Source organism: Chionomys nivalis, chromosome 22 (genome assembly GCF_950005125.1).
Source record: "Chionomys nivalis chromosome 22, mChiNiv1.1, whole genome shotgun sequence".
Taxonomy (NCBI): Eukaryota; Metazoa; Chordata; class Mammalia; order Rodentia; family Cricetidae; genus Chionomys; species Chionomys nivalis.
In genome coordinates, this window is record NC_080107.1 from 22,226,081 (window position 1) to 22,252,310 (window position 26,230).

Below are 26,230 nucleotides of genomic sequence, written 5' to 3' on the forward strand. Positions count from 1 at the left end.
TTCATTTGCATGTCACTGTCACTAAATCCTCACCTAAACATGTTCTGTCCCCATCGTGACAAGCTCACTCCTCTGGGAAGCCGTAAGGTCGGCCTCGCACCTGGAACTCACACCGAACCCTCAACGGTTCCTGCCGTGGTTCTCTTCTGAACCCGTGCAGAGCCTGACATTATCGCATTGCCCTCCGCTATCACCTTGGCGCTTCGTACTTTGCTAGATGCTGTCCTGGCCTTCTTAATCCCTTTCCCGCTTCTTCTCTGGCCCCCAGAGAACCAGAGAACTCAGAACCCAGAGAAATGTCTATCGAAACTTCTCTACTCGGAGCTCTCCAGCACCTCCCTGTTTCCAGACAGAAAGCCCACGTTTTAACAGGGAGGCGCACAACCTGCCCGTCTCCCTGACACCTCTCATCTCTCACGGTTTCGCCCTGCGCTTGCCTCCACCTGCTCCCGCAGCACACCTGTGTGCTCCTGATATATTTAGCTTTCCATTTACGCTTTCCGGAACGTGCTTCCCAGGTTCCCATGTGGCCTTTCCCAAATGGCACCTTCCCCTCCTACCTTTTCCTGACCATACTAATTAAAATTATGACTGATAGACTATTTTAGGAATCTCTCATTTGCATCCTGCCTCAACAAATGCAATTATGAGAAGAAACGGCAGCCACCACCGAGATGGAGAACAAGGAGCTTGCAGCTGGGTCCTAGCTACACCATCAGCCAGCGTGTACCCTTGGCTTTTTGATCCCTGAGCTTTGCTTCCTTGTAACCGTGATGGGAGCAGTGTCCTACCTGCTCACCAAACACTACGAGGTAATGTATATTCTCAGTAATTTTAAAGCATGCATTTGACACAAAACAAAATTTATCTGGGCCCCCTTCCCTCCTCCCGAAGAATGAACCTAAGATGCCCTTAAAGAGGGGCGGCATCCTTGGCATTCACAGGAAGTTTACCTCTCAGACCACACAGTCCACACATGGCTGCGAACACTGTCGACTCCATCTCGATGTTCCTGACCCCGGCTTTGTATGCTCGCTTCAAGTAGTCCAGCTTCTTCTCTCTCGAAAAGGAACACAAGGCTCCATCTAGGCGGGCCTGGCCTGAAAGAGGACAGAGTGACTTAGTGGCTGATGTCTCACCTCAGTGGCAGTGTTGTCTGCGAAAGACTGCCCAGTGGTGCGGGGCTCTGCTCCTGTCCCTGCCTCTTGAGTGATCCTCCTCTGGGGAATCAACCTGGCTGCTGAATCTTTCTTCCAAAGAGAACATGGCTGCGCCTGGCTCAAATCTCATAAAAGAAGGTAGAACATCCATACAGGAAGGAGTGCCCCAGTTCTAAAGGACAGCGGGAACATCAGGAGTTGGGTGAGGGGGTCATAGAGAAAGTTTTTCTTTGAGGTTAAACTCAGATTATCCCAGTAGCAGGGACCCCAGGACAGGTGGAGACATTGGGCAGGCAGGGTGGTGGGGGAGAGAGACTTCTTACCCTCCATGCCTCAGTGATGCTCCTGAGGCAAACGGTTTGGACACTGCCACTCTCCGTTTGACCACCATGGCCAAACAGGCAAATGGTGTGCCCTTTGTCCCTCACAGACCTCTCAGGCTTCATGCTAGCCCTTTGCTTGAGTTTTTCCTTCCAGACTGTCCCTATTATTTCAGGCTTACTTCACTTCGGTTGACCAGTGGGGACAGAAGGAGGTGGAGTACAGTCTGATGTTACCTAACCCCGTGCCCGCTGCCATGTGTGCATCCTGAATTTTCCTATCCAGCAGTATTCGGATGGAAGCCAATTGCCATCCATTATTTGCACCGTCCCTTCTGGAAGCCTTTCCTGTCTTTCTCTCCTGTTCTCCGTGGCTTCTATCCTGACAGTGAGCCTTTCCCTGTTCCTTCTCTCTTCTCCGGTGCTGCCTGCCAACACTTCTGACGGTGTTATTTATGCTGAGGCAAACCCACATGGTTCAGAAACCATGGGTAATGTGAGTGTAAGGGTCTGCCTAGGCAGATCGGTGTGGCCTCACTTCACAGACCATAAGCAGCCCCAGATGTGGGCCAGGGTTTTCCAGGGTACGTCATGCATGGAGCACTTTGTACCTTTTAACGCTACTTTATGTCATTCCGAGAAGCCAAAAATCTGAATTTTTCATATGAACAGCTCTAGAAATTACAAATGTTGGCAAAATAATTCACATTTGAAACAGTATCTCATGGGCCAATGGAAACACTGATGCCACCAGGCTTTTGTTTATGAGCTGTGACGCAAAGGCATGGGTGGATGACCCTCTAAATGAAGGGCTTAAAAGTTGACATCCTAGAACGGTCTCAGTCTGTCCATCAGTACCTCAAACACCTTCACTAACCTGAACAATGCAAAGAGAACACAATCTATTTCCATGTATGGATTTTAGATTCTTAAAGTACTACATAAACTTTTATATAGAGAAAAGTAAAAGATGATGAAATCTTAAGATTAGCTGTGATTATTCTATGAACACAACTACAGCACAAGATTTGCTGGACGTCCAATGTACTATGACATCAAGGTAGCGTAGATTCTTCTGTAATGAATACAGTCTGTCCTTGGGGCTTGTTGCGTCTAGTTTTGGTTTTGCCTTGCCCCTCATTCCTTGGAACAAGAGCTGCTATTGGCAATGACCTTCAAGTTAACTCTATGAAGACTCTATGTTCTTGGCTATGGGATAAAAGATCCACCCATAGTATCTGTTTAATTGAACTCTTCTCCCCATTTCCCTGTCTTATTTCTCGCCCAGTGTTCAGGTGAATGGCAGAAGCATAGGACCAGCATATTCCTCTGTCTTAGAGTTAGCAATCTAAGTAAAAGTCATGAGCAGAGAGAGGATGCTGTCAACATCACTAATTGCATTTTAGTATTCAAACTGATAGAGGATCAAACCCATTCCCAATATCAACTCATTCTGCATGTTTCTCAGCTGCTTATTAAGCCCTCGTGGTGCTACGCTTTAGTAAGTACAAAGGCTGTTTGCTGCCCTCTTGAAAATCTACACGATTAATTTGCTAGTATGCAGTTTTAATATCAACTGGGTTTGTATAACCAGCTGCCAGTATTTTCCTACTGCCTTCGCGGTGTGTACAGGATTCTCACCTTCGTAAAAGTCGTAGGTACACATCGTGTGTCCGATGAGGGTTGGGAAGCTGAAGATTTCTCTGCTACAGTTGAGCAAGTCAGTAGCCAGTTTCTTGTCAAGTTCAGTGTTTCGGGTGACCACGTTGTCCAGGATTACCTGCTCAAACCGAGGCTTGAAGAAGGAGTCTACCGCTGTATCTGTTATCACAACAGAGCCAGGGGCAATCCCTGCAATATAGAATAAATAAGCGATCCCAGAAGACTGCGCAGAGTGACTTCTGTGACATGTAGTATGGAACCTACTCTGTCAACACGAATTAATGCTGTTTATTAATGATTGCCCTGCTTAAAATCTTTAAAAATATTTTTTTTTCCTGAAAGCCATCGAATAACCTTTAGAACAAACATTTTCATTGGCTGTCTACCCAGATTCGCATTTACAATGTGGTGGGGTTTAGATTTCAAGACAAACATGACTCTTGGATGTGCAAATTAGTGCCAGCCTTCAGGCTCAAATTTGAATAAATTAGGTCAGGAAGAAAGTAAATGAACCTGCCAGCAAATAGCTTTCATAGAGTGATGTGACTACTTGATATTTAATCTCCCTGCAGGCTCCTCGGTTACTATAATTTCTTGGCAGCTCTCTCCACTCTTCCTTCAGATGCTCATCACATAGCCTCCTTTTCCTCCCGGGCTCCATGCAAATTAGGCCTCTTGGCTGACCTTCCCTTGCTGTAAAGTCTGCCTTGCTCAAGGGGCCTGGACCCACTGAGATGCCATTTTCTGTCAACTCCTTCTCTCCCTGCCTGGGTGTGTTCTTGCTCTCCCGACTCCTTTCCTTTACACTGATGCCAGCGTTCCTCAGCTGCCATCCGGAGTCACTCCCTTCCAAAAGTCTGAGCCATGGGAGGGCTAACCAATGAAATAAACATAACTAAGTAAAAGGCAGCAAATATAGGTTTCAGTGAGCATCCGCCTTTTGATTTGCCCTGATCTCTACTGGAAACCTGGGGAAGAAGGTGTATCTTGATGGTGCCCTGGGCAGCCTCTCTCTGAACACTCATCAAACTGTTTACAGTCAATTTGCTTGTCTAGCTCTCTAATGGAAGAATACAAGGTGTATCAAGTTTAAAACAATGCCAGGTTATCGCTCTCTCTCCTGGTCTGGTGCTGTGACTATCACATCATGAGTATTCGGTAGAAATGTGGTCAGCGAGCACATGCTTCTGTAAAGATGCTACACAACACAGATCTGCAAACTCTGGTCCACAGGCCACATGTCACTGTCCTAGTAAATGAAGCTTTGTTGCGGCATGACCACGCATTCATTCACATACTGTCCTTGCTGTATCTGAGCTATGACATGGCATTGAGAACTAGCAACAGAAAGAGCATAGTTTGCAAAGCCCAGAACTTTTACTGTCTAGTACTTTTCAGAAAATGTTTTAGCAACCCTGGATATGGACTACAGACTCATCCTGGTTTAGGATAAATTCCAATATGCCAAACTAGAGTTAATTACAGAACACTTTAAATTTCCACCTAGACACCCAAGACGACTGTCCTGTTTAATTTCTGTTGTTGAAATACAATACCGTGACAGGGAGACCAGGCTTATGTCGTTTACAGTTGCAGGTTATTATCCATCATTATGGGGAACTTAAGGCAGGAAGTAGAAGCAGCCAGTCTCATCCAGAGTCAAGAGCAAAGAAAAAACTGAATGCACGTGTACTTGCTTACTTGTGCTCAATTCCAGTTCCCTCCTCTTACACAATTCACAACCCCCTGCCTATGGTCACACCCACATCACTGAATTTAGTCAAGACATTCTCCAGATACACCCACAGGCTGACCCAAGGTAGATAATGCCTCTGAGACTCTCGCCAAAGGATGCTAGGTTGTGTCAAGTTGACAGAGGAAGCTAAACATCACAGTAGCCTCTGAAGCTATAGCTCTGTTTGGTAAGATGCATTTTAAGTCAGCCAAAAATAAGGGACTGCTTACATTGTTTAGAATGTCCTGAGATGCTGAAAATGTGTTTTCTTTACACTGCCGTGACACATAGATTCATCAAAGAAGCATTGATAGCATTTTTGTCTAAAAAATGCACTTTAATTGCTTATATTTCCCTTATCAAAGTATTTTCTCAGTTAAGGAACTGATGTCAGCAAAAGAATAAGTAATATCTGTGTTTTCCATCTTCAAATACAGTTTCGCTTCAAACAAAACGGATGAGCTTGTCTTAGTTATAGCATTAGTAATGAAGATGCAACTCTGAAATGAAACTGTTTCCATCAGTATAATAGTTTAATTTGCTTCTGTTGACAGGCATCCGTCACGCTCTTGGTACTATCTTGTTGTTGTCTGTACCGTATTATCATGAAACACAAGACCATGATCATGATTTAGATGGTCACTAGAGTGACTCATCATATCACTGGAGACTCGTTCATATCAATTGACAATTGCAGCAGTCAGGAGAACAGAAGGCAAATCAGTGTGTCCCACAAACCAAGAATTACGGTAACCATGTCTTTCCCAGGCATGTTGTTCCCTGAAACTGATTATTTGGGACGCTGTTGGGTAAACCACCATCTAGAAAGATGTCTGATCAACACTGGTTGCTTATATTCTCCATTTCCATTTAAAAGAGGACCCACAAATGTTTGGTTTTTTTTTTTTTTTTTTTTTTTTTGGTTTGTTTGCCCACATATGTGGGCCTTTGCCTGTCTTTGTTCTCAGATTATAGCTCTGAAAAGACTGCGGTTCTTTTTAACTTGCTTGATCTTAGTGAGCACCGAGTGTGACACATGCCACTTCTCTGGTCCTTTGAAGATTTTTGAGAGCTCCTCTCGCTCTAAAATGCTTACTTGAGCAACGCGAAGGGATTTGTCTTTTAAAAGCTCACTCCCTATTATGTAACCATGGAGTCCTGCCTCTCTGTCAGCCAATCCTTCCCCATTGAGAATGGCGTCTGCATTTGCATGTAGTGACATGGTCAAAGGACACCCTGAGAAGCGATAGAAGCGAGGCAGGGAGTCTCTTGGAAGAACTTAGGTAGCCACAGACTTTCCCTACCAGCCCACACGATCCTTTTTTGCTATGCAGTCAAGTTAAAGACACAACCAAGAAAAGAGCAGCAGTGATCACCAAGAAGAGCCAAAAGCAACATGTTGCTCTCGCTAGTTGCTATAAGGTCTGAGTAAGGTCTGATACTTAGTAGATAAAACAGGCAAAAATCCATGTGATTTTCTTGACCTGAACAGCCTCATTCCTGTTAGATAAAAATTTCTCAGGCTTGAAACCACCTCTTTCCGTGTGCTGATAAGTTTTTGTCAAGTGGACTCAAACTAAAGTCACCTGGGAAGAAGGAGCCTCAACCGAGGACTCTGTTCTCCCCATGTTGATTTTGATCAAAGTCTTTTATCAGAACAACAAAGGAACAAACTAGAACATACTATAAACCATACTTTCTAATGATTCCATTCTTTTTTATGTGAACACAAGTGGAATTACACATACACACGAGAGAGAGACAGAGAGAGAAAGAGAGAGAGAGAGACAGAGAGACAGAGAGAGAGAGAGAGAGAGAGAGAGAGAGAGAGAGAGAAATGAGAAATAAGGGGGAGAAGAGGAGATAGATAAATCCTTAAGTCCAGCCTCCCAGTACTTTGCAGTCCATGTGGATTTCTGTTGGGCTCCATGTATGTTGGTGTGCTGTGGATTAACACAGAGATGTATGAAAAAAATCTCTCAGTTTTAATGGTAGAAAATAGTCTGTCTCACCAATTCCCCCTGATGTTCCGATTCGGATGATGGTGACGTCACAGCAGCGTGCATGGTGGAGTAATTTGATGAGTTCGTGGAGCATAATAGAAATGGAGGGGATGCCCATCCCATGCTGTTGAGAGAGGGGAGAGTCGTTACACATCACACACGCAGAAGTGAGCAGGACATATTTTTGTCTTCCTTGTAAGTTAACAGCCCTTGTATAAATTTAGATAATCATTAAGACTGTGCCCATGCTTAGGAAAACATAAGTCAGCTCTAAGTGATGCCTGTGTGGCACGCTGATGGATGTGTCCATCTGTGAGGACTTGAGAGAGACATCCAATTGCCAGTTAAACTGGCAGGAACAGAGGTGGGAGGGCCGAGTACCAGTGTGCCAGGGCAGGGTCAGCTTTCGTCTCCCTATGAGGCTCTTGTCAATGAACTTATGTGAAGAGCCTCCCTCTTCATACACAGTTGGCATGGAACTGAAAAGACATGATTGTGGCTGTCATTTCGCCAGTCTTACTTCACCCTAGCCAGTGGAAAGAAACAAATTCTGTTGTTCAAATGTAGCCTCAACCATTTGCTGCTAATTCCATGTGAGTTCAGAAGGACTCTAAGGGAGAAACGTGACTTCAGTTCCCAACCTGCTGTGGGATAACCCTTCTGCACGCTGAGTTCATATACATATATGCTGTACACTGTATATGTTGCTCTCATTGGCTGATAATGAAAGCTACTTTGGCCTATAGCAAGGCAGAATATAAGATAGGTAGGAAAGCCAAACTGAAGATAGAGAGAAAGAATCAGACTGGTAAAAGCCACAGCTATGTGGTAATATATAGATGAATAGAAATGGGTTAACTTAAATGTAAGAGCTAGTTAGTAATAAGCCTGAACCATAGGCCAAACATTCTGTAATTTATATTAAGCCCCTGAGTGATCATATAGAAGCAGTTGCAGGATGGGGAGGGACAGAGAAATCTCTGCTTACACCACTCAAGAGTTTGAAGCTTATGCCGAACCTGTGAATCAGTTTAAATTGCCATCCATCATGACCACAGCCTGGTTTAACTTAGCATTTATGTCAAAACAATCACAGTCGCCAGACTAGGGGTCAGTCAACACAGGTTAGAGGATTTAGCCATTTCCGGTGGTTCTGTTACATCTAACAAATCTTCACAAAGACCTTCCGTGCTGTAAGTTGTAGAGACTGGAGTTGAGTTTCAGTAGTGGCTATTGCACTTTTAACATGATGGCAGAATATTGACCCACGGCCATAGAGACTTTGGAAAAACACTAGAGCTTTGGTTATGATGTCCTCAACCTGAGCTCCCTCTCCTTCCATTTATCAAGAATATTAAACTGTGGAAACCAGGGGCCTCTGGGGTCACCATTCCTGCCCCCCATTCAATATGCCCTGATTTCTGAAAGCTTAGTAAGCCTTCTGGATCCAGGAATCAAATGTGTATTGATCTGTGTATTCAAGATTGACAAGTTTGGGGCTTTGGCACTGGCTCTGCAATGGATTAATAAACTACCATTTGCTGCTACTGTAAACTAGAGGATGAGCTCTTGTTTTATCTCTTAGATTCTTCTAAAACCAGCCATTTGTTAACCTAGGCTCAGAACTTATGTTTCAGTGTGATGATAAAAATATAAATAGACTCTCGTGTTTCTCTTAAAATCTCTCTCTCTCTCTCTCTCTCTCTCTCTCTCTCTCTCTCGTTACTTTGCAAATCTCAGAGATTTGCAAAGAGGTCTGTATTGGGAACCCCATGCCTGTCTAGTATTCCTTTTTATTTTATTTTTTCTTTATTTTACATTCCAACCACAGTTCTCCTTTCCCCTCCCCCTCCTCCCTCCCTCCTCCTCCTTTTCAGCCCACTCCCCATCCATTCCTCCCAATGGGTAAAGGCTCCCAAAGAGAGTCAACAGAGTCCCATAGAGAGTCAACAGAGGCCTGCCTAGTCTTCTAAGTAGCTAGCCTTGACCATCTGGGCCATGTTTCCTGATAGAACACAAGGTTACCTCTGGCTTTGTCTTATGATGAAGTTCTTCTGATCATTTAAAGTAGTTTCACTTTGGGGATAAATTTTAGTTTTTCTTTCTCCATTTACTGTACAAGATAGGACAAATAATTATAGTTCAAAGGATTGTAACTGAAAAGTTAGTAAGACAGCATCAAGGAATATTTAGCTTCTGCTAAGGCAGATAGTCTATAATTTTTTATTGAATGAACAAATTAATAATGAATTAATTATGCCGTTAGAAGCCAAAGTAGGTTTCGGGCACTCTTGGCCTAGAGGGAAGACCAACTTCTCTACCACTGTAGTATTTTATGTGTTTTCTTTTGTTACCCAATGTTCCCAGATCTCATTACATTTCATCACTGAGTAATCTGAGTAATTTGAGAGATCAATGAATCATGACTGTTCCCTCATATAGAGGGCATTTCCAGCTGAGGTCTTCAGAATTGTCACATCTATGCAGGCCTTACTCACTGTCCGCAGCTTATGCCCTTTGAGAGGACCACCGTGTCCAAATACACACCAGACTCAGCGTTTTGCTTCTGCATCCAGCCGTGCACGGAGGGCTGAGGCAGGCACTGTGAGTGGCTGTGCACAGACACCCTTCTAAATGCTTGCCAGTGGTGGGAACTGCTCAGAGAGTCATTCTGCCTTCACTTCGTCTTTAGACAATCAGTGTCCAGAACAGCTCTCAGGTTCTAGAGAGGAGAGCATGCCACACGAGGTCTGTGGAAATGCGCTTGCAGCTTCTTAGCAAGCTTAGTCATGGTAAATTCTATCCATACCGAGAATTGGCCTGTATGAAAAATTCAGTGTTCCTAAAGTTGGGTAAAGGACAGAGGAAGGAAAATGGCTGGAGAGGGAAGCATGTTGATCAATTAAGAATAGAAAGTGAGCCGGGCGGTGGTGGCGCACACCTTTAATCCCAGCACTCGGGAGGGTGCAGGCGGATCTCTGGGAGTTCGAGGCCAGCCTGATCTACAAGAGCTAGTTCCGGGACGGGCACCAAAGCTACAGAAAAACCCTGTCTCAAAAAACCAAAAAAAAAAAAAAAAAAAAAAAAAAAAGAATAGAAAGTGAACCTTGAAGACCATTGTCCTTGCCTCAAACAGTTAAGTCGTAAGTTAGGTGTAAAGGTAGATGGTGACCCTGCAAGCTCTGCCCTGCCCTGGAAACCTTTTTCACTGTGTCAACCTCTTCACTTGCATTTTTTGTACCGGAGGAGGCAAGGCAGATTTGGGGGCGAGCTGTGTTCGGAAGGTATCCCAGCTTGGGTTCCAGCCTGCAAAGGCTGGCTGGCCTGCAGTTCTCCCATACTTACACTGATGGAAAGCACAGGGCCGGTCTTGAACATGCAGTATCTGTCTGTTCCCGCGCAGATGTCTTCAATGTCTTCTCCATCTCCCTCCAGCTGGAGTTCCTTGTGCATAAACTGTGCAAACGCTTTCATTCTGTTGGGGCTCCCGCCGACACAGACGAACTGTCAAGAAGAAGAAAAAGGAATCTGCCATCATCACTCTGATAAGTGCAAGGGTCAACATTCAGTACGAATGTTTTTACTTTGCTATACAGTTAATTTACTTCTGAACATGGGCAGAGGTCCTGGGTTGCGTTCAAAATTTGGCTCATTTACATCATTAGCCTGAAAGAAGGCAACTACGTGCAATGAATTATGTACTGACCTAGTGAAGAAAATCATAAGTGCTGGCATTGTTCAAGGACATATTTCCTGGTGGTTTTGTTTATAGTAGCATCATCTTAGCATTGTCATCAATATAATCACCCTAGTGGCGGGCACTCATTCGACAGATGTTTATTGTCAAGTCCTGAGGACGTGGACCATAAGCGAGGAGAAAGCAAAGAGACAGCTGCTAGTTTTACTGTGTTTTCTGGTTATCTGTCCTAACCTTAGACTTTTATTTTAAATGTACTATGATAACTTCGGGCTTGACAAGGACTCATCTCAAGGCCTTTCTGCTCTTTAACTGAGAAAAACTCGTCATGGAGCAGGGCTTGTTATTGTTAAGGTCAGAAATTGACTGCAGGATTTCATCTAGGCCACTAATTTGTTCTTCGTATTGTCTGACTTTGGGGTAGATGTTGCAGCCAAAGGTTGTCATATCTATTAGAATACAATGATCATTGGCATGCCTACATCCCACATTCTAAGGTTAGAGATTTGTGAGTTTGAGCACAGCCCCCTTGGCTGCACAGTGCATTTGACCAGAGTGGAACACAGTATAAGACCCTATACCAAAAGTAAATTGTAATTGCTCATGTCACAACTTGTTAGGGATACACCAACCCCAAAGACAGAAGAATACTCCGGAGAGAGGGAGAAGAGTGGCCTTTTGCGGGCCTGCATAAGAAGACAACCGGGTGAGCTCTAGGCAGGGGTCAGAAAGAGAGGACGAGCAGAGCATTTGAAGGTCAGGAGGAAGCAGAGCATACAGACGCTGATGGGCAGAAAACTGCTTAGCAACAAAAGCCATAGGGTGTGGTGCTAGTGTGGTGTGATGTAGCATAGGAGATGTGGTGTGTGTGGTGTGGTGTATGAGGTGTGTATATGTGGTGTGAGAGGTGTGTATATGTGGTGTGAGGTGTGTATATGTGGTGTGAGGTGTGTATATGTGATGTGAGAGGTGTGTCTATGTGGTGTGGTGTATGAGGCATGGTGTAGGAGGTGTGTATATGAGGTGTGTGTATGAGGCATGGTGTCTGAGGTAGGTATGAGAGATATGGTGTGTATGTGGGGCAGCATACACAGTGTGGTGTATGGAGTGAAGCCCAGAGAGCAGATGCCGTGAAATGCTGGAAAGCCACCATTTGAATGTAGTAAGGAAAACTGGTTTATCCCTGATTAAGCAACTTGCTCAGTGACACATGAAACCTTAGAGTCCTCAGACCACCAACATCAGAGCTCTCAGGTTTAATCAGGTTGAAGTGGGCTTGAGTATGGAAAGGAGCATGCATAGATCCTGGCACCTTCTCAGTGATCACAAAAGCAGACTTCTCTTTTGAAGATCAGGCAACACTGGCCAAGGCTGCCCTTTGAACTCACATCTCTCTACTGCAGGATTCAGGAAAAATGAAGCTGACTCGAGCTTTCTGGAATGGAGAAAGATGTTTAGTGGGGCCTGGCTGATGTGGGTTGCTTTGGGCAGAGGAGCCAAGGAAGGCTAGCAAGGGCCTTCACAGGGATGTCTGAGGAATTCCTGAGGTGGTAGAGTGGGCACCCCTCATGTAAAAGATCAACGGAAGTATTGGGTGGTCTGTTTGCATGATGTGTCTTTGTCTCCACTTAACAGTAATTACTGGGAAGCCTCTCCATCACAAGACATAACTATTCCTTTTGTCCGGGCACTCTGCTTGTCATCTACCCTCACTGATGTCCTTTTTGGAATGTCCTAGGAGTTTTTCTGGCAGTACCTTAAGGTAGTAATGAACAGTGGGAGTCAGTCACCAAGGCTAGGGACAATCGAGCAAGGTAGGCCATCACTTAAGGTGAGCTCCAGCTACTTACTATTGATTGCTTGTGGACTTTGCCCCTTTCTTGCTGTAAGTAGTTATTGCACTTTCTTACTATGAACAGTTAAGCACCTTCTTATTATGAGAAAATCGAATTCTAAGTACAAGGAGGCCCCTTTTTATATACAAAATACAGTAGTTTGAAAATAAGTCCACTGTGTGGGGCCAGTACATCTAAATTACAATGGTTCAGATTGACCATAAAACCAAAACAGATGTAAGAATAGTTTGTGGTTTGGGTTCTGCTTTGAACTGTAGCTATTGCAGAAATCAACAGGAAGGTCTGCATATTTCCTCGAGACATAAAGATGACAGGCATGGACAGGAGCAATCTAGTTCCTGACGTTGACTCCTAAATCAGACTCACTAAGCATCACCTGCAGACACAATTGCCAGCCTGGCTGCTTTAATAAGGAGTGACGTCCCACTGAAGACCACCAGCCAACACGTTAGTCTCCAGTGCCACTGACTGTGACCTATGTTCCAAACCAAATGAGCTTTGTCCAAAAGATCTGATTTCTCAAAGTAGGTAGAAACACACTGGGTGGGAATAAGAAGCATTATAAAAGTATGTTCAGGACATATGAAAAGTATGCCTGGTGATTTCCAGAACAGACTCACCTTCCAATATTCCCAGGCCCTTAAGTGATTTTGCCAGGTTGCATTAATTTAGAGCATGAATATAGCTTATGTATTCTGTGTATTAAGAAGGACTGTAAACATTTTGAATGCATATTGTGAAGTATTATGAAGCAATGATTTTCCTTGTTACTTAAAATTCTGAAGACACCATGCATTTCAGAAGCACGGCCCAGAGCCTCCTGATCTGGGACTGATCTGAACGGCCCCTACCTGAGATCTTTTTCCCCGGGGAAGGTACCAAATGGTTTGCTAGTGCCAAATAATCAGCCGTGAAAAATACATGCAAGCAACATTATATGAACTGAACCAGACAATATTTAAGAATACATACATATAAATATGCGTGTGTGTGTGTGCATGCAATATCAATTAATGAAAAAAGAGGTCATGAAATTGAAGGAGAGTGGGGAGTGGGAAGAGTATATGGGAGAGTTTGGAGAGGAAAAGAAAGGGAGAAATGTAATTATAGTATAATCTAGAAATTAAAGATAAGTTTAAAATTATTGGATGAATTATGGGGTGCGACAGTGATTTTATAAAAGATACCTGTAAAGACATGATAAAATATGTATTTAGATATTGAATCTGAAAAGCATATTTCTAGCACCTCTACCACTGTTTGCAAGAGATTCCATCTCTGGTGAGTATGGCAGGGACTGATAAGTTACATGCCAAGACTCTTTCCTTTTCTTTCTGGGTTCACAGTTAATGTTGACTTCCCAGGTGAACAAGGCCATATGCCTGAATGCCAGCCACTAGCATATGAGCAGAATTGAAGTGCTCCATTTCCAGTCTAGTGCACAGATGCACCTGACCCCCATCCCACAAGGAGGGCATATACATAACTTCCGTCATCTGTAGGATGGGGGTCAACAGCCAGGGCCCAGGTCTTGGCACCTTCACTCGACCTGATCAGCCACCAACTAGGTGCACCTGCTTTATGCTTGTTCTGAATTAAAGATCAACTTACATTGTATTAGGCCACTGAGACTATGTAGTACCATGTAGGAAAATTCTTCAAAATATGGGGAAGATATGAAGGAATTAGGGTGACTGTCAAAATCATTGAGATTTGTTTGTTCCTGTCCATTTGTTTGTTTAAGACAGGACCCCATGTAATACCAGTTGGTTTTGGACTCACTATGTAGGCAAGGCTAGGCTTGAACTCCTGACCCACATGCCTAAATCTCCCACGTGTTTTGATTAAAGGCGTGCACCACCATACCTAGTCCTTTCAGATTCAATGTACCTCCATTCAGATTTAAATGGAATACCCTACCATCTTCTCTCCCTTTGAAGTTAGTGTTGATAATAATTATTACCAATTTTTGAAGAATAAGGTTGAATTTTCAGTTTTGGCTGGTTATGCCCTTGCTTTGTAGTCAGAATTACTGACCTATGACTTAAGGGAGTCAAGAAATCAAACCTACAATGTTCTCAACCTAACATAAGAGAGTGCTGGATGAAGGTACGTTTCTGAGGGGAGAATCTGTAAAGACAGCTGACTTTATCTTCTGCTCCCAACAACCCAGTTTTGTTCTGGTTATAATTCTGTTCTGATCCTATGTCTAAACACACTTTTGCCTCCTATCCATCCAAATGGGGTTATGATTGGGGTTGCTCTTTAAAGAAACAAACCTTTTTGAAATGGAGCATGTCTGCTATTCATCTGACTGCATTGGTGTGGGCGTTGCTAAGTGGTTCTGAGAAACAGAGTGTGGTAAAAGGGCTGATGGAAATCCAGCCAGGTGGAAAAGTGGGAACAAGAAGTTCCAGTGTCCGGCGATGGGACCAACAGAGATAAGACCACACACACACTCATGTGTTTGAGCACATAACATGTGTGATTCTCATCTCTAAAACAAAGCCATTGATCCGATGTTTTACCAACAACTAAGAGAGTAACAAATGAAGTTGTTTTTTTTTTTTTTAATGTATATATAGGAAGAATCAGAAACTGTTTATTAGGGAAATCTGGGTTTAACCTCAGCTTGTTCTCGTACTCACTGTATTGTGCCTTCCATATAGAGATAAATATAACAGTGGGCTTTGTTATTGTTTTGTTTTGTTTTCTTTTCTTTTTCCCTGAAACAGGGTTTCTCTGTGTGACAGCTCTGACTGTCCTGGAACTCACTCTCTAGACCAGGCTGGCCTCGAATTCACAGGAATGACAGGTGTGTTATAACACTACATATACATTGATCTCTAGTGTCCTCGTCTGTATAGGGAAGGGAATATCTAGTGTCTAATGTAATCAAAGCCAGGCTTTAACTCCTGACCCTCCTGCCTACACATTCCATGTGTTTTGATTACAGGCACAGAGGTAGAAGAAAGGAAGAGGGGACTGGGTAGGATACACATATATAAGGTCACTCTGTATCAAAACATCTCCTAGCTTAATGTATTAAATACAGTGTGCCTTCGTTTGTTAATTATGCCAATCCTTCTATTCCAAACAGGCATCCTCATATAAAGGTCTTGCGGAAATCACGATGAGGCATGACCCTCACACCTAACATTTGAATTCAGGTTCAATCTAGTTAATGAGCACCAAAGTTGACTTGATCAAAGATTCCTGGAGCCTCAATATTAGACTGGACAGGTGTGACAGAGGTTATATTAAAAAGACGAAGCAGAGGAAGGAGGTCGGCTGTGCTGATGCCCGGAGACCCAGCCACACTAACTGCTCCTTTAGAGATGGAGGGAGGAGGCACTGCGCACTGGCAATGGACAACCTAGTTGTACTTGCTTCCTTCTTCCACCCTCCTTTTTTCTTCTACCTGAACTCACCCTCTTTATCCTCTCTTTCCACATCCATCCATTTTTAAATTTGGGGATTTCTGATTTCCCATAACTCAGAATCCACCTGGTACAATGAATAAAATCCCACAGAACTGGGCTTAGGAGAATATGGTCTAAAAACCAGTGCTGCCCACTCAGGAGTAACTTTAACCTCCTCTGACTTCTCTGAGTTCATTCCCTTTGACCATATCTGTGAATCATCCTAAACTAATATACCTACATTGTGAAAAACCTTATAAGAAATAATGTCCACTTGAGTCCTGTTTCTAATTGAAATATTTACTAAAAGTTAGTGATAGTTTACATAACTTATGACACATCTCTTGACCCCATGAGCAGTAGATTTCAAACAAAACAAAATAATATGGGAAAATAGTAATAGCATAACATTAAACAAAAGTATATAGAGTCTCACTTATCCCAGGCTGGCCCTGAACTGCTATGTAACCAAAGATGACCTTGAGTATGAACCTCTGATCCTCCTGCCTCAGTCTCCCAAATTCTGGGCATACAGGCTTTCACCACTACACCAGTCTAAGCCCTCAGTCTCACTAAAAATAATTTAATATTTTTCATCCAAAACTAGATGCTAAGCAGATATGCTCAAGCATGTTGCACATTATATGCTTGTAAGAAAGTGTCCTTAGGTAACCTAGTGCCATGTAAAATAAAAATATGCTAATAGAAAAATGTAAAGGAATGAATAAATGAAATGGAAGAAAAGAAAGTGGACAGATGGTGTCCTGGTCTAGAAAGTAGGATTATAAGGTATATTTTTAAAAGCAGAATGTTCTTTTTTATGTTTTCATAATTTTAAATAAGGAGCAAGAATTGCTTTTACAACTTATGTATAAGACAAAAATAAATAACAGTAATACAACTCTCCCATTACTATTCCACAAACAATTTTCTCATGAAATATTTCTTACAAGGTAGTAAAAATCTTAACGATACAACTACGGAATGGTCATTCTCAGGAAGAGAATAATAGAGCTTTGTTAGTCTTGAGTTCTTTTATTATTTAATAAGATGAAAGTTAGTGATGTTCAGCAATAAATGTAGATGTTAAGCTTTGAACTGAATCTGTTAAGACATAATGAATTCTGAACACCCAACAGCCTTGTCAATAAAATTATATTTATCTCTAGGGAACAGAGTGGTCAAGTAATCATGTTTGTATTGGACTTAGTTTGGAAGCCTTTATGTCTTGTTGGACTGAAAATGATTGTTTATGACGCTCACGTTCTAAATTAAGTTGGCTTCATGTGCTCTTGGGACGTCTGACATGTCTCTAGGCAAGGCTGTGGAGTTTGTTTTGGGGAAAATAATTTTAAAAAAATTACAAAGGAAATAATCATTTTATTAACATTCAAAATACTTTTACCTTTACATCCCCAAACATTGCTGGAAGGTTGTGTGTTTTGGTTCCTAAATCCAAGTGGTAGAGGATGTCTTCATCCATAGCATCCAGGTAAGGATTCTTAACATATACAGATCTTTTTCTAGGGAAAAAAACAGACAAACACAGAGAGGATGTCAAGACATTTGGAGAGAAAGCACACCCGAGACAGGATAACTGACTACACCTGTGATCCCCACTAACATAGCTACTACACATAAACCTCTCAGTTAAATCTGGTATACAGTGAATAATGTTTGTTTTACAATTATTGTGTACCACACTTAGAACTAAGCATACAAACTATACCATACCAGGATACTGATGAAATAAATACATTAGCTCAATACCGTAACCAATCCATTAGATGTGCTGTGGAATAATCTTTCCGTACACCGTAAAGATTTGTCACTCTGATTGTTTTAATAAAAGCTGAATGGCCAACGGGGGGGCAGGAATTTCAGGCACACAAGGCATTGGGAAGAAGGAGGAGGAGGTGGGGCAGGAGGAGGAGGAAGAGGAGGAGGAGAGTGGCCAGCCAAATGGAGAGGGAGCAAGACATGCCGGAAGATAGGAAATGACGCAAGTCACATGGCAACATGTAGATAATAGAAATAAGCTAATTAAGTTATAAGAGCTAATTAGGAACAAGCCCTAGCTATTGGCCGAGCTTTCAGAGTTAATAATAAGTCTCGGTTTTGTAACTTGGGGGCTGACTGGTGAGACAGAAAAATCCGCCTACGGGATGAATAATATTAATAACCCAACTTACAAATGAAGACCTGGAGGCTCTTAGAAGCTGAGCACTCCCATGTAACCAGAAAATCTACAGGTGTCTCTATTCAGTTCACTATGTCCCTAGCTGTCATCCTGTCAGTATGAGGCTGCAGAATTTAGGGGCCTGGCTCTCAGACCACCTTTGTTTTAATGCTAAATCAAGTGGACATGCACTTATTGTGCAAGCAAGCTAGCTTTTCCTCCCATTCTCTCATCTGTGACATAGGAATGGTGAAAACTGTCACTTGGCAAGTTTGTGAGCCCTAAATTTCATAATTATAAGATATTGGGATGTATAGTGACAAAGTACTTAACCTTCATACATCGACCCAGCACCATACACACACACATGCACACACACACACACACACACAAGCACACAGAGACAGATAGACAGACAGAGAGATGGAAACAGAGACAGAGAGATAGACATACACAGAAAGAGAAAGAGCCTAGAAAAAGCCTATTTGCAGTGATAGAATAAGTAACCATCATCATTATACTTGTAATATTGTGAGGCTTTGCTAAGATCAAGCAGAAAAGGCAGTGTGGCCCCAAGTGCTATGTGTGAACTTCCAAGTCTTTCTCCTTTAGTGTACACTACTAGGTTAAGCCCCCCCTCCCATGAGATAATGTCATAGGACTGAATTTGCTCCAAGGTGATACGGGGAAGTGACTCACTGCTTGTACTCTTGGCTCTGGGCTACAGTCTCTTAATGTCTATATGAAGTCGATATTCTCTTCACCCATCAACATAGTTTGCAATGAGCAAGAAGCCACTGATCTCAGACGGTATTAATGTCTCTCCACAAAGAGGTTGCTGGTTGTGGTCAGTGAACTTGGAAAGGATCCCTGTTCTATTAGAAAATTTAGGTGAGAAATAGACCTTTGAGGATGGGGAGGTGGATGCAGCGAGATTGAACAGGCTTTGGGGGAATGTGAGTTGGGGTACATCAGTGACAAAGAAAGGAGGACTAGGTACAGCCCTGGGGAAATACAAGTTGGCTAACCAAGAAGAGAAACACTTAAGATGAAAGCTGAGGAAAAACGGCTAAGGGGTTTGGAGAAGGTGAGGTAACAGGAGAGAAGAGCTAATCTTAATAAACACATAAAACAAAATTTTAAAATCTATCATCATAAGAAACACAAAATGTAGAAAAAGAATGTGAGATCAGATGAACCCTTTAGCCAAACATGGTGATACAAACATTTAATCCCAACACTCAGAAAGCAGAGGCAGACTGTTATCTGTACATTTGAGAACAACCTGATTTATAATCGTGAGCCCCAGGCCAGCCAGGCTGCATAGTGAAACCATGTCTCAAAAAAAAAAAAAAAAAAAAAAAAAAAAAAAAAAAAAAAGCGCAAACAAGCAAAATGTTTTTCTGTTTTATTTTAAAGAAAGGACCTTCAATGTGGAAATATCCAGTAGCATTCTTCCACTGGCAGCAGAAGAGTGTGAGAGGGGTACACACTAGAAAGACAGATTTGCCCTGGAAAGAGAAGAATAGTGGGGTGGGGGGGGCCTAGAAACCCATAGCTCCATTACCCAGGATGGTCTAGTGGCTTCCTCATTTACCTTCACATCCTGGAGCCAATATCCTGCTCAAGGCCCGAACACAGCACCAATTCTGCTCATGCATGGCTGCCAGACCCCTGCCCTTCCCCACTGCGTCCTGCACAGGCAGCACTGCATGCTCCCATAACAGTGGACCACATGCCGCAACAAGGACGCGTCTCTGAATCTCCATTTCTGCACACATCTTGACTTCCTCCGTTCCCTGGTGTGAACGCTTGTGTCTGGGTGTACTTAGGAAACAATTTGTGAATCCCGCGGTCTCATTCATTTGCCAGCACATCTTACAAGTAACCATGAAGAACTGCCTGGGTGGATCTTCTTTCAAAAACCCAGATTTACATCTCTCTCTGTGTGTGTCTCTCTCCTCCGCCCTCCTGCCCCCATCTCTCCCTGTGTATACATATCATTATGAAACTGGCCTATGAGAACATGTTGAGTATCTTTGCCTTTGAGAACCCCACCAGCTGTGCTGAACATAGGACTTCCTTTCCACCTAAGGCCCCTGACCCAGCCCCCATCCTTCCTTTCTCATTTGGCTAATGGATGTAATACAAGGCAGTGAGCTGCCCCTGCAGGTGGGAGATTAATTCAATCTAACATAGACTTACAAAGCACACCCCTTACAGCCTTGGGTGACTTTATCATAATATACTTCTTTGGTTGTCAGTGGTAACAAAGTATCTGTCCCATGCAAGACATCTTGCAAAGAATCATCTGGAAATTCTTTGGAGCCCTGCTTGAAAATCCACTAGTGACCCAGCTGAAATTAATTAGATGCTCAGAAAGTACTTTTTTTGTTGTTGTTTAATTTTGGCAACTTGTGTGTGGCTGATGGTGAGAGCTCCCGCTCTAAGCCTTTGCTCGTGAACTATCTTCCCACTTTCCTTTCATGACTCACTTATCAAAATCCTCCTCATTCCTTCAGGCCAGCTCGACCACATCTTCCAGGAGCGTCTTCTAAGCAGCCGTTATCCCTAATCAATATCTTTCCCTCGCTGTGTTCCTACCGCATCTGTTTTGTGCTAACGCTGTCAAAACGCAGTTAATTTTCTGCCTCCTCAGAAAGATTGTAGATTCCTTGATGCAAACTGTCTAGTGCATCTCTCTTTAATCTCTAAGACGTTACAAATCCGATTTGTGAACCTAAATTTAACCGTTCAGAAAGTGGAACAAAACACTATTAGCTTTTTTTTGTCCCCTCCTTAAAAGCGTTAGAAGTAACAGGTTCTTAATTAGTATGTGAATTATACCTCATTTGGGGGGGAGAAAAAAAGAGGACTTCATGGTGTTGTGTACTGTCCCTGCAGAACAAGCTCCTGCATCAGAAGCCGGACAGTACCTCCTTGCTGCAGTTAGGAAGAGCAACTGGGCCTCCGATCCCCACCCTATGCATATACTGAGTGGAAGCTTTGGTGGGGAGGTGAGGGCACGGGCATCACAATCTGGCTCAGGAACCTGGTTAAAAAGGCAAACCACATTTCCACCACAGAACCATTGGCTCCAAACCTGCATCTTAATAGCCACTAGTAGTCTGTATGCACACATGCACACGAGAGCTCCCTTTCTCTTCCAAATTCAATTCTATTCTTTATTTCATTCCGCCAAAGCTGATTTCACGGCCACAAGAGCTTCCTTTGGATTTCCTACCACGTCTTCAAACCATAACACTATGAAACACACTCATTCATCTCCAGCCACTTTTTAACTGCTTCTCGGAATCACTGGGGGAGATTTAAAGCCTCCTGGGGTCTGATATTGACAGAGATTTTTGTCTCCTGGGCCATGAACAAAGCACTTCTAAGGCAACCATTCTGTCAGCCACCGAATAAGTTTTTTTGGCCATTTGAATCTTTTCAGGTTCCATACAAATTTTAGGGTTGTTCTATTTCTGTGGAGAAGAGCATTCGAATCTTGATTGGAACCATATCTGTAGGCCACTTTGTGTAGTGTGGACATGTCAGCAGGATCAAGTCTCCCTGCCTAAGAAAGTGAGCTTCTATTCATCTGTTTATGTCTTCTATATTGTCCTGAGTTTCTTTCATCGATATTTTACGATTTCCCATATACGGATCTTTTCAGTTTATATACTGTACTCTGCTTAGTTGGGATTGTTTTATTTAGTTCATTTCCAGGGAGTTTCTTGTTAGTATATAGAAACAATGTTAATCTTCAATTGCTGAGTTTATAAACTATGGCTTTATCACATTTATTAGTTCTAATAGGTGTTTGGGTTGCTGTTGTTGTTGTTGTGCGTGTATGTATGTGTGTTATCTTAGTGTCTTTAAAATAGCAAAGCTTGAGACACCACAGCCCTTGACTAGAAATATAAAGCAATTGTTGGGAGTGAAACGTAAGGCACGAGGCAGTGTGCACCTATAACATGGAACTAAACTCTAACCACGTATTGGAATCGCTAGATAGACTTTAAAGAATGCTGATATTTCAGTCCCTTCTTGGGTTTTGTGATTCATTTGGTCAAGGACACCTGGCCTTAGAGCTTCTAAATCTACTGATCTCCACCTTTTCTGTGTTTAAGAAGAAAATTTCAAGCAAACATAGCCATAAATTGCATTCACCTTTATGAGGCTTGTTATAATAGTCCCTTAATCAGTGGTTCTCAACTTGTGAGTCATGACCCCTCACAGGTTGCATATCAGATATTTACATTATGATTCATAACAGTAGCAAAACTGCAGTTATAAAGCAACAATAAATGAGTTTATGGTTGGGGGTCACCACAATGTAAGGAACTGTATTAAAGGGTTGCAGCATTAGGAAGATGGGACCACTACCCTTAATACACTTTGAAGATATCCTTTGGATTTCCTTGATGTCCAATTGCTCATTAGGGAAGCTGAGACAGAATGATCCTACATTCAGGGCCAGTTTTGTCTATACAGAAGGTTTCAAGTCAGCCCGTGCCATACAGGGGGACACTGTCTGAAAAAAAAAGCAAACACAAACCCACAAGTGACTGCAATCAGAACGGGATGACCCTGGCACACCCGTGCCGGAAATAAGATGGTAGATCCAGAATTAGACCCGGTTGTTAATGGACAGTTGGTGTTTGACAAAGCTGCCAAGAACACACAATGAAGAAAGAAAAAGCTTCTCAATAAATGGTGGTGAGAAAGCTTGATCTCCACCGGCAAAAGAATGCAATTGAATCTAATCTTGCACCATGTCCAAATGTCAACTCAAAGGAGACAGTAACTAACATGTTAAGACCTGGAGCTGTGTCACGAGAAAGCCACAGAGAAAAACTGTACCACATTGGTTTGGAAAGTGGTCACTCAGGTAGGACTCTAGGACTCTACAGGAAAACCCAAGTAAGCAAATAAACAAGTAAGTGGGATTGTACCCAACTAAAAACCTCCGCATACCAAAGAAAGCAACCTTAGAGCGAAGAGACACCCCACGTGCTGGGAGAAAAGTTTTGTAAACTACACAACCAACAGCAGCCTATCATCCAAATTTCATAGCTCAATAGCAAAGAAGTAAAATATGGTTAAGCAAAGCCCAAAGATTTGGACAGACATTCACTATTGTGGAATATTATTTTATGGTTGTTACATTTGTTTACGCTGTGGAATATTTGTTTAATAATGCAAAGATATTTTGCATTCTTTTAGGCTGCATTTGTTTAACCCTGTGAAGCTGTGTTGCTTTGCCTGTCTTAAACACCTGATGGTCTAATAAAGAGCTGAACAGACAACAGCAAGGTAGGAGAAGGGACAGGCAGGGTTGGCAGGCAAGGAGAATAAATAGAAGGAGAAAACCGAGAGGAAGATCAAGGAGCGAGAAAAGAAGGGGCTAGCCACACAGCCAGACACGGAATAAGGATAGAAAAAGGATACAGAAATAGAAAAAGATAACAACCCGGAGGCAGAAGGTAGACAGGATAATTTATGTTAAGAAAAGCTGGCTAGAAACAAGTCAGGCTAAGGCTGGGTGGGCATTTATAAGTAAGAATAAGTCTCTTATTTGGGAGCTGGGTGGCAGGCACCCCCAAAAGAGCACCACCATTAGTATACAAAGTTACTCTTGTTGCTAGACCTTGTCAACATCTGTAATCAGTGGGCTTTGATAATGATTCTAATGAGTGTGAAGAGATAGCACATTGCTTTTGAGTTTCATGTACCTAATGACTAGCAGTACTGAAAATTTTAAAATATACTTGTCGGTCATTTGACTCTTGTGAGAATTTCTGTTGGTTGTCTTTCACTCTTTACTCTCTTGGTCCTTTTGCAGGGCTGAGGATATAGGTCAGTAACAGAACACTTATCTGGTATGCACGAGGCCTTGGGGTTCAACGCCTAACACTGCAAGCCAACCTAACAAACACACAAACACACAAACAAAAACTCACTAAGACTTTGTGCCCATAAGTATAAGTCAATTATTACTTTCAACTAAAAGCAAATAAATGAATGTCTTTTTAAAAATAGAGCGAAGTCTTGTCCGAGACTTTGCCACCAAACTCAAACCCATATGAAACTGACTTTTTCCAATGCTTTGCTTTTTCTAAAATCTCTAGCTACTGCTAAATAGGCTTACACATACTGTTTCCTCCTCAAAACTTCTTTTCAAACCTATTTTCACTTTTTCCAAACTCAAGCTCTAAATATTGGTCACAAAGACAAGTGCTAGCTGGCTGGGAGGTTTTCCATTTTCCTTTGCGCTCTCTCTTTCTCTTTCTCTCTCTCTCTCTCTCTCTCTCTCTCTCTCTCTCTCTCTCTCTCTCTCTCTCTCTCTCTCTCTCTCTCTCCTTGGCTTCCCTGAAGGAATAAAGGTGGCAGGAAGGGTCTTTTTAAGCCTGGGAATGGAGCACTCTCTGTATGCTGACATCACAAGACTTTTCCCACAATTCTCGGCAAATCAGAGGGAACTTACAAAAGTTCCCTTAGCCTCATGAAGACTAATGCTCTATTATGTTCTGTTAACCTGAGGCAGTAATTAGAGTTCAATTTGCAGGCAGCTTGGGCAGATTTATGCCCACCTTTGAGATGAATAACATCCATGATATTTCAGAAGTTGATTCTCTGTCGAGTCTGTCCATCACAAAGCGTATGAAATTACCTCCTGACACACTCAACACCGTCAAAACGCTGTTGGCACTGTGGGGCCCTTTCATTATGTCTCAGGTGCAGCTTATGGTCCTGGAATTAAATGCTAAATTCACTGCACAGTGACTCCCAGGCTATACTTTGAGTTCGTCTGCTCCTGTGAGTGGGTTAAACTTCTCCTGGTTTTTGTATATTTTGACCGACTTTCTTTTTTATGTATTGTCACTATGTGTATTATTTTTTTTGATTTATTATTTTTTATAAAGCTGTTTGGGGGTGGACAGGCCAGGAGGCACATGTGGAGGTCAGAGGACAACTTTTTGGAGTCATTTCTCTTCTTCCACCTTCGCATGGGTTCCGGGGAGTGAACTCAGGCTAGCTCAGCAAGCACCTTTATCCACGAAGCCATGCTACCAGCCACTGCTCTACATTCTTACAGGAAGCAGTGGGCCAACTCCAGAAGAATCCAAGAAGAAAAATTTGCAGAGCTCTCATGTGGCTTGGTATTATATAGGACACTATTCCAATTATTTAATGCCCAACATGGGAAGATGTACGTCCTCTCTGCATTTAAACTCAAATCCCAGGGACACTCATCTGATGGAAACAAGAAAGGATCAAAATTACTCACCCCTCATAAGTATTCTTGTCAGGTCTCGTGGATCTATCAGAAGCAGGTAAAATGGAAGCCATACTCTGCGGTGCACAGATATCAGGAAAAAGCAAAATGAGGGCCTGCTGTTAAATTGCAGATCTAATCACAGTGATGCAGCTCCAAGTTAGACCACCACCTTCCCTTCAAACTTAGGTTTCCTCTGAAGTTTCCTTCTGAAATCTTCCCTTAGCATTTCAAACTTCTCTGTCAGTTTCAAAACACCATCCCTAGAGGGCCTTTTATATGACACCCTAGCTCTCAGAGCATCGTTCCGTGAGAAGATAGGTTCCTCTGGAAGGTGTGGCATCCTTCTCTTTCACCAGGTTGGTTAGTTCATTAACTTTGATCACTGCACCTTTCCCTGGCTTCTGACCTCGGTCCCAGCATAGGCCTGGTGTGACATACCAACTTATTTGCTTTGAAACACCTGTATATGAGCACAAGCCAGCTTTCAGCTTCCGTGCCAACCTCATGAAAACTGTGTCCAGTAAGCGTGAGGACTTTCAGTTCTCAAAGATTTCATCTTCCTATCCTTTTCCACTACTTGCCAATTTGTTTTTGTTCCATGTAATTATTCGTAGGAAAACATCCAAAATCAGGACCTCAGAGATCCCCTTGGTCGGAACTTTGCCCTCTGAGTCCATACAAAGGTCTCATGATTAAACACAGCTGCTTTCCTGGGGCCTCTTCTTTTATCTCTAATGTCCACTAAACCATATCTCTGGATGTCAATGTAGCCAGAATAAAGAATTATAGCTTAATATTTTCAGAAAAGATAGTTTTAAAGAAGTCTGTTAGTTGGTAGCCTGCTATTTTTGTGAAAACCTGTAATTCCAGCTCTTAGGAGTCCATCCAGGAGAACTGGCAGGAGCTGGAAG

At 42.7% G+C, this 26,230-nt stretch overlaps 1 protein-coding gene across 2 annotated transcripts in view; it reads right to left on the reverse strand.

The window, feature by feature from the left end:
• Upp2 (uridine phosphorylase 2) overlaps positions 1 to 25,390 on the reverse strand; it is a 34,179-nt gene extending 8,789 nt beyond the window's left edge. The window contains exons 1-6 of one of the 2 annotated variants that reach the window (XM_057755671.1): positions 25,329 to 25,390; positions 17,267 to 17,378; positions 10,226 to 10,384; positions 6,890 to 7,004; positions 3,122 to 3,331; positions 954 to 1,100 (exon numbers count right to left, since the gene is read on the reverse strand). In XM_057755671.1, the coding sequence (XP_057611654.1) occupies positions 954 to 1,100; positions 3,122 to 3,331; positions 6,890 to 7,004; positions 10,226 to 10,384; positions 17,267 to 17,378; positions 25,329 to 25,390 (805 nt within the window). Of the gene's footprint in view, positions 1 to 953; positions 1,101 to 3,121; positions 3,332 to 6,889; positions 7,005 to 10,225; positions 10,385 to 17,260; positions 17,379 to 25,328 lie in introns of both variants that reach the window. The other variant, XM_057755670.1, reaches the window with a different exon arrangement.
• Between the last annotated feature and the right edge of the window lie 840 nt (positions 25,391 to 26,230).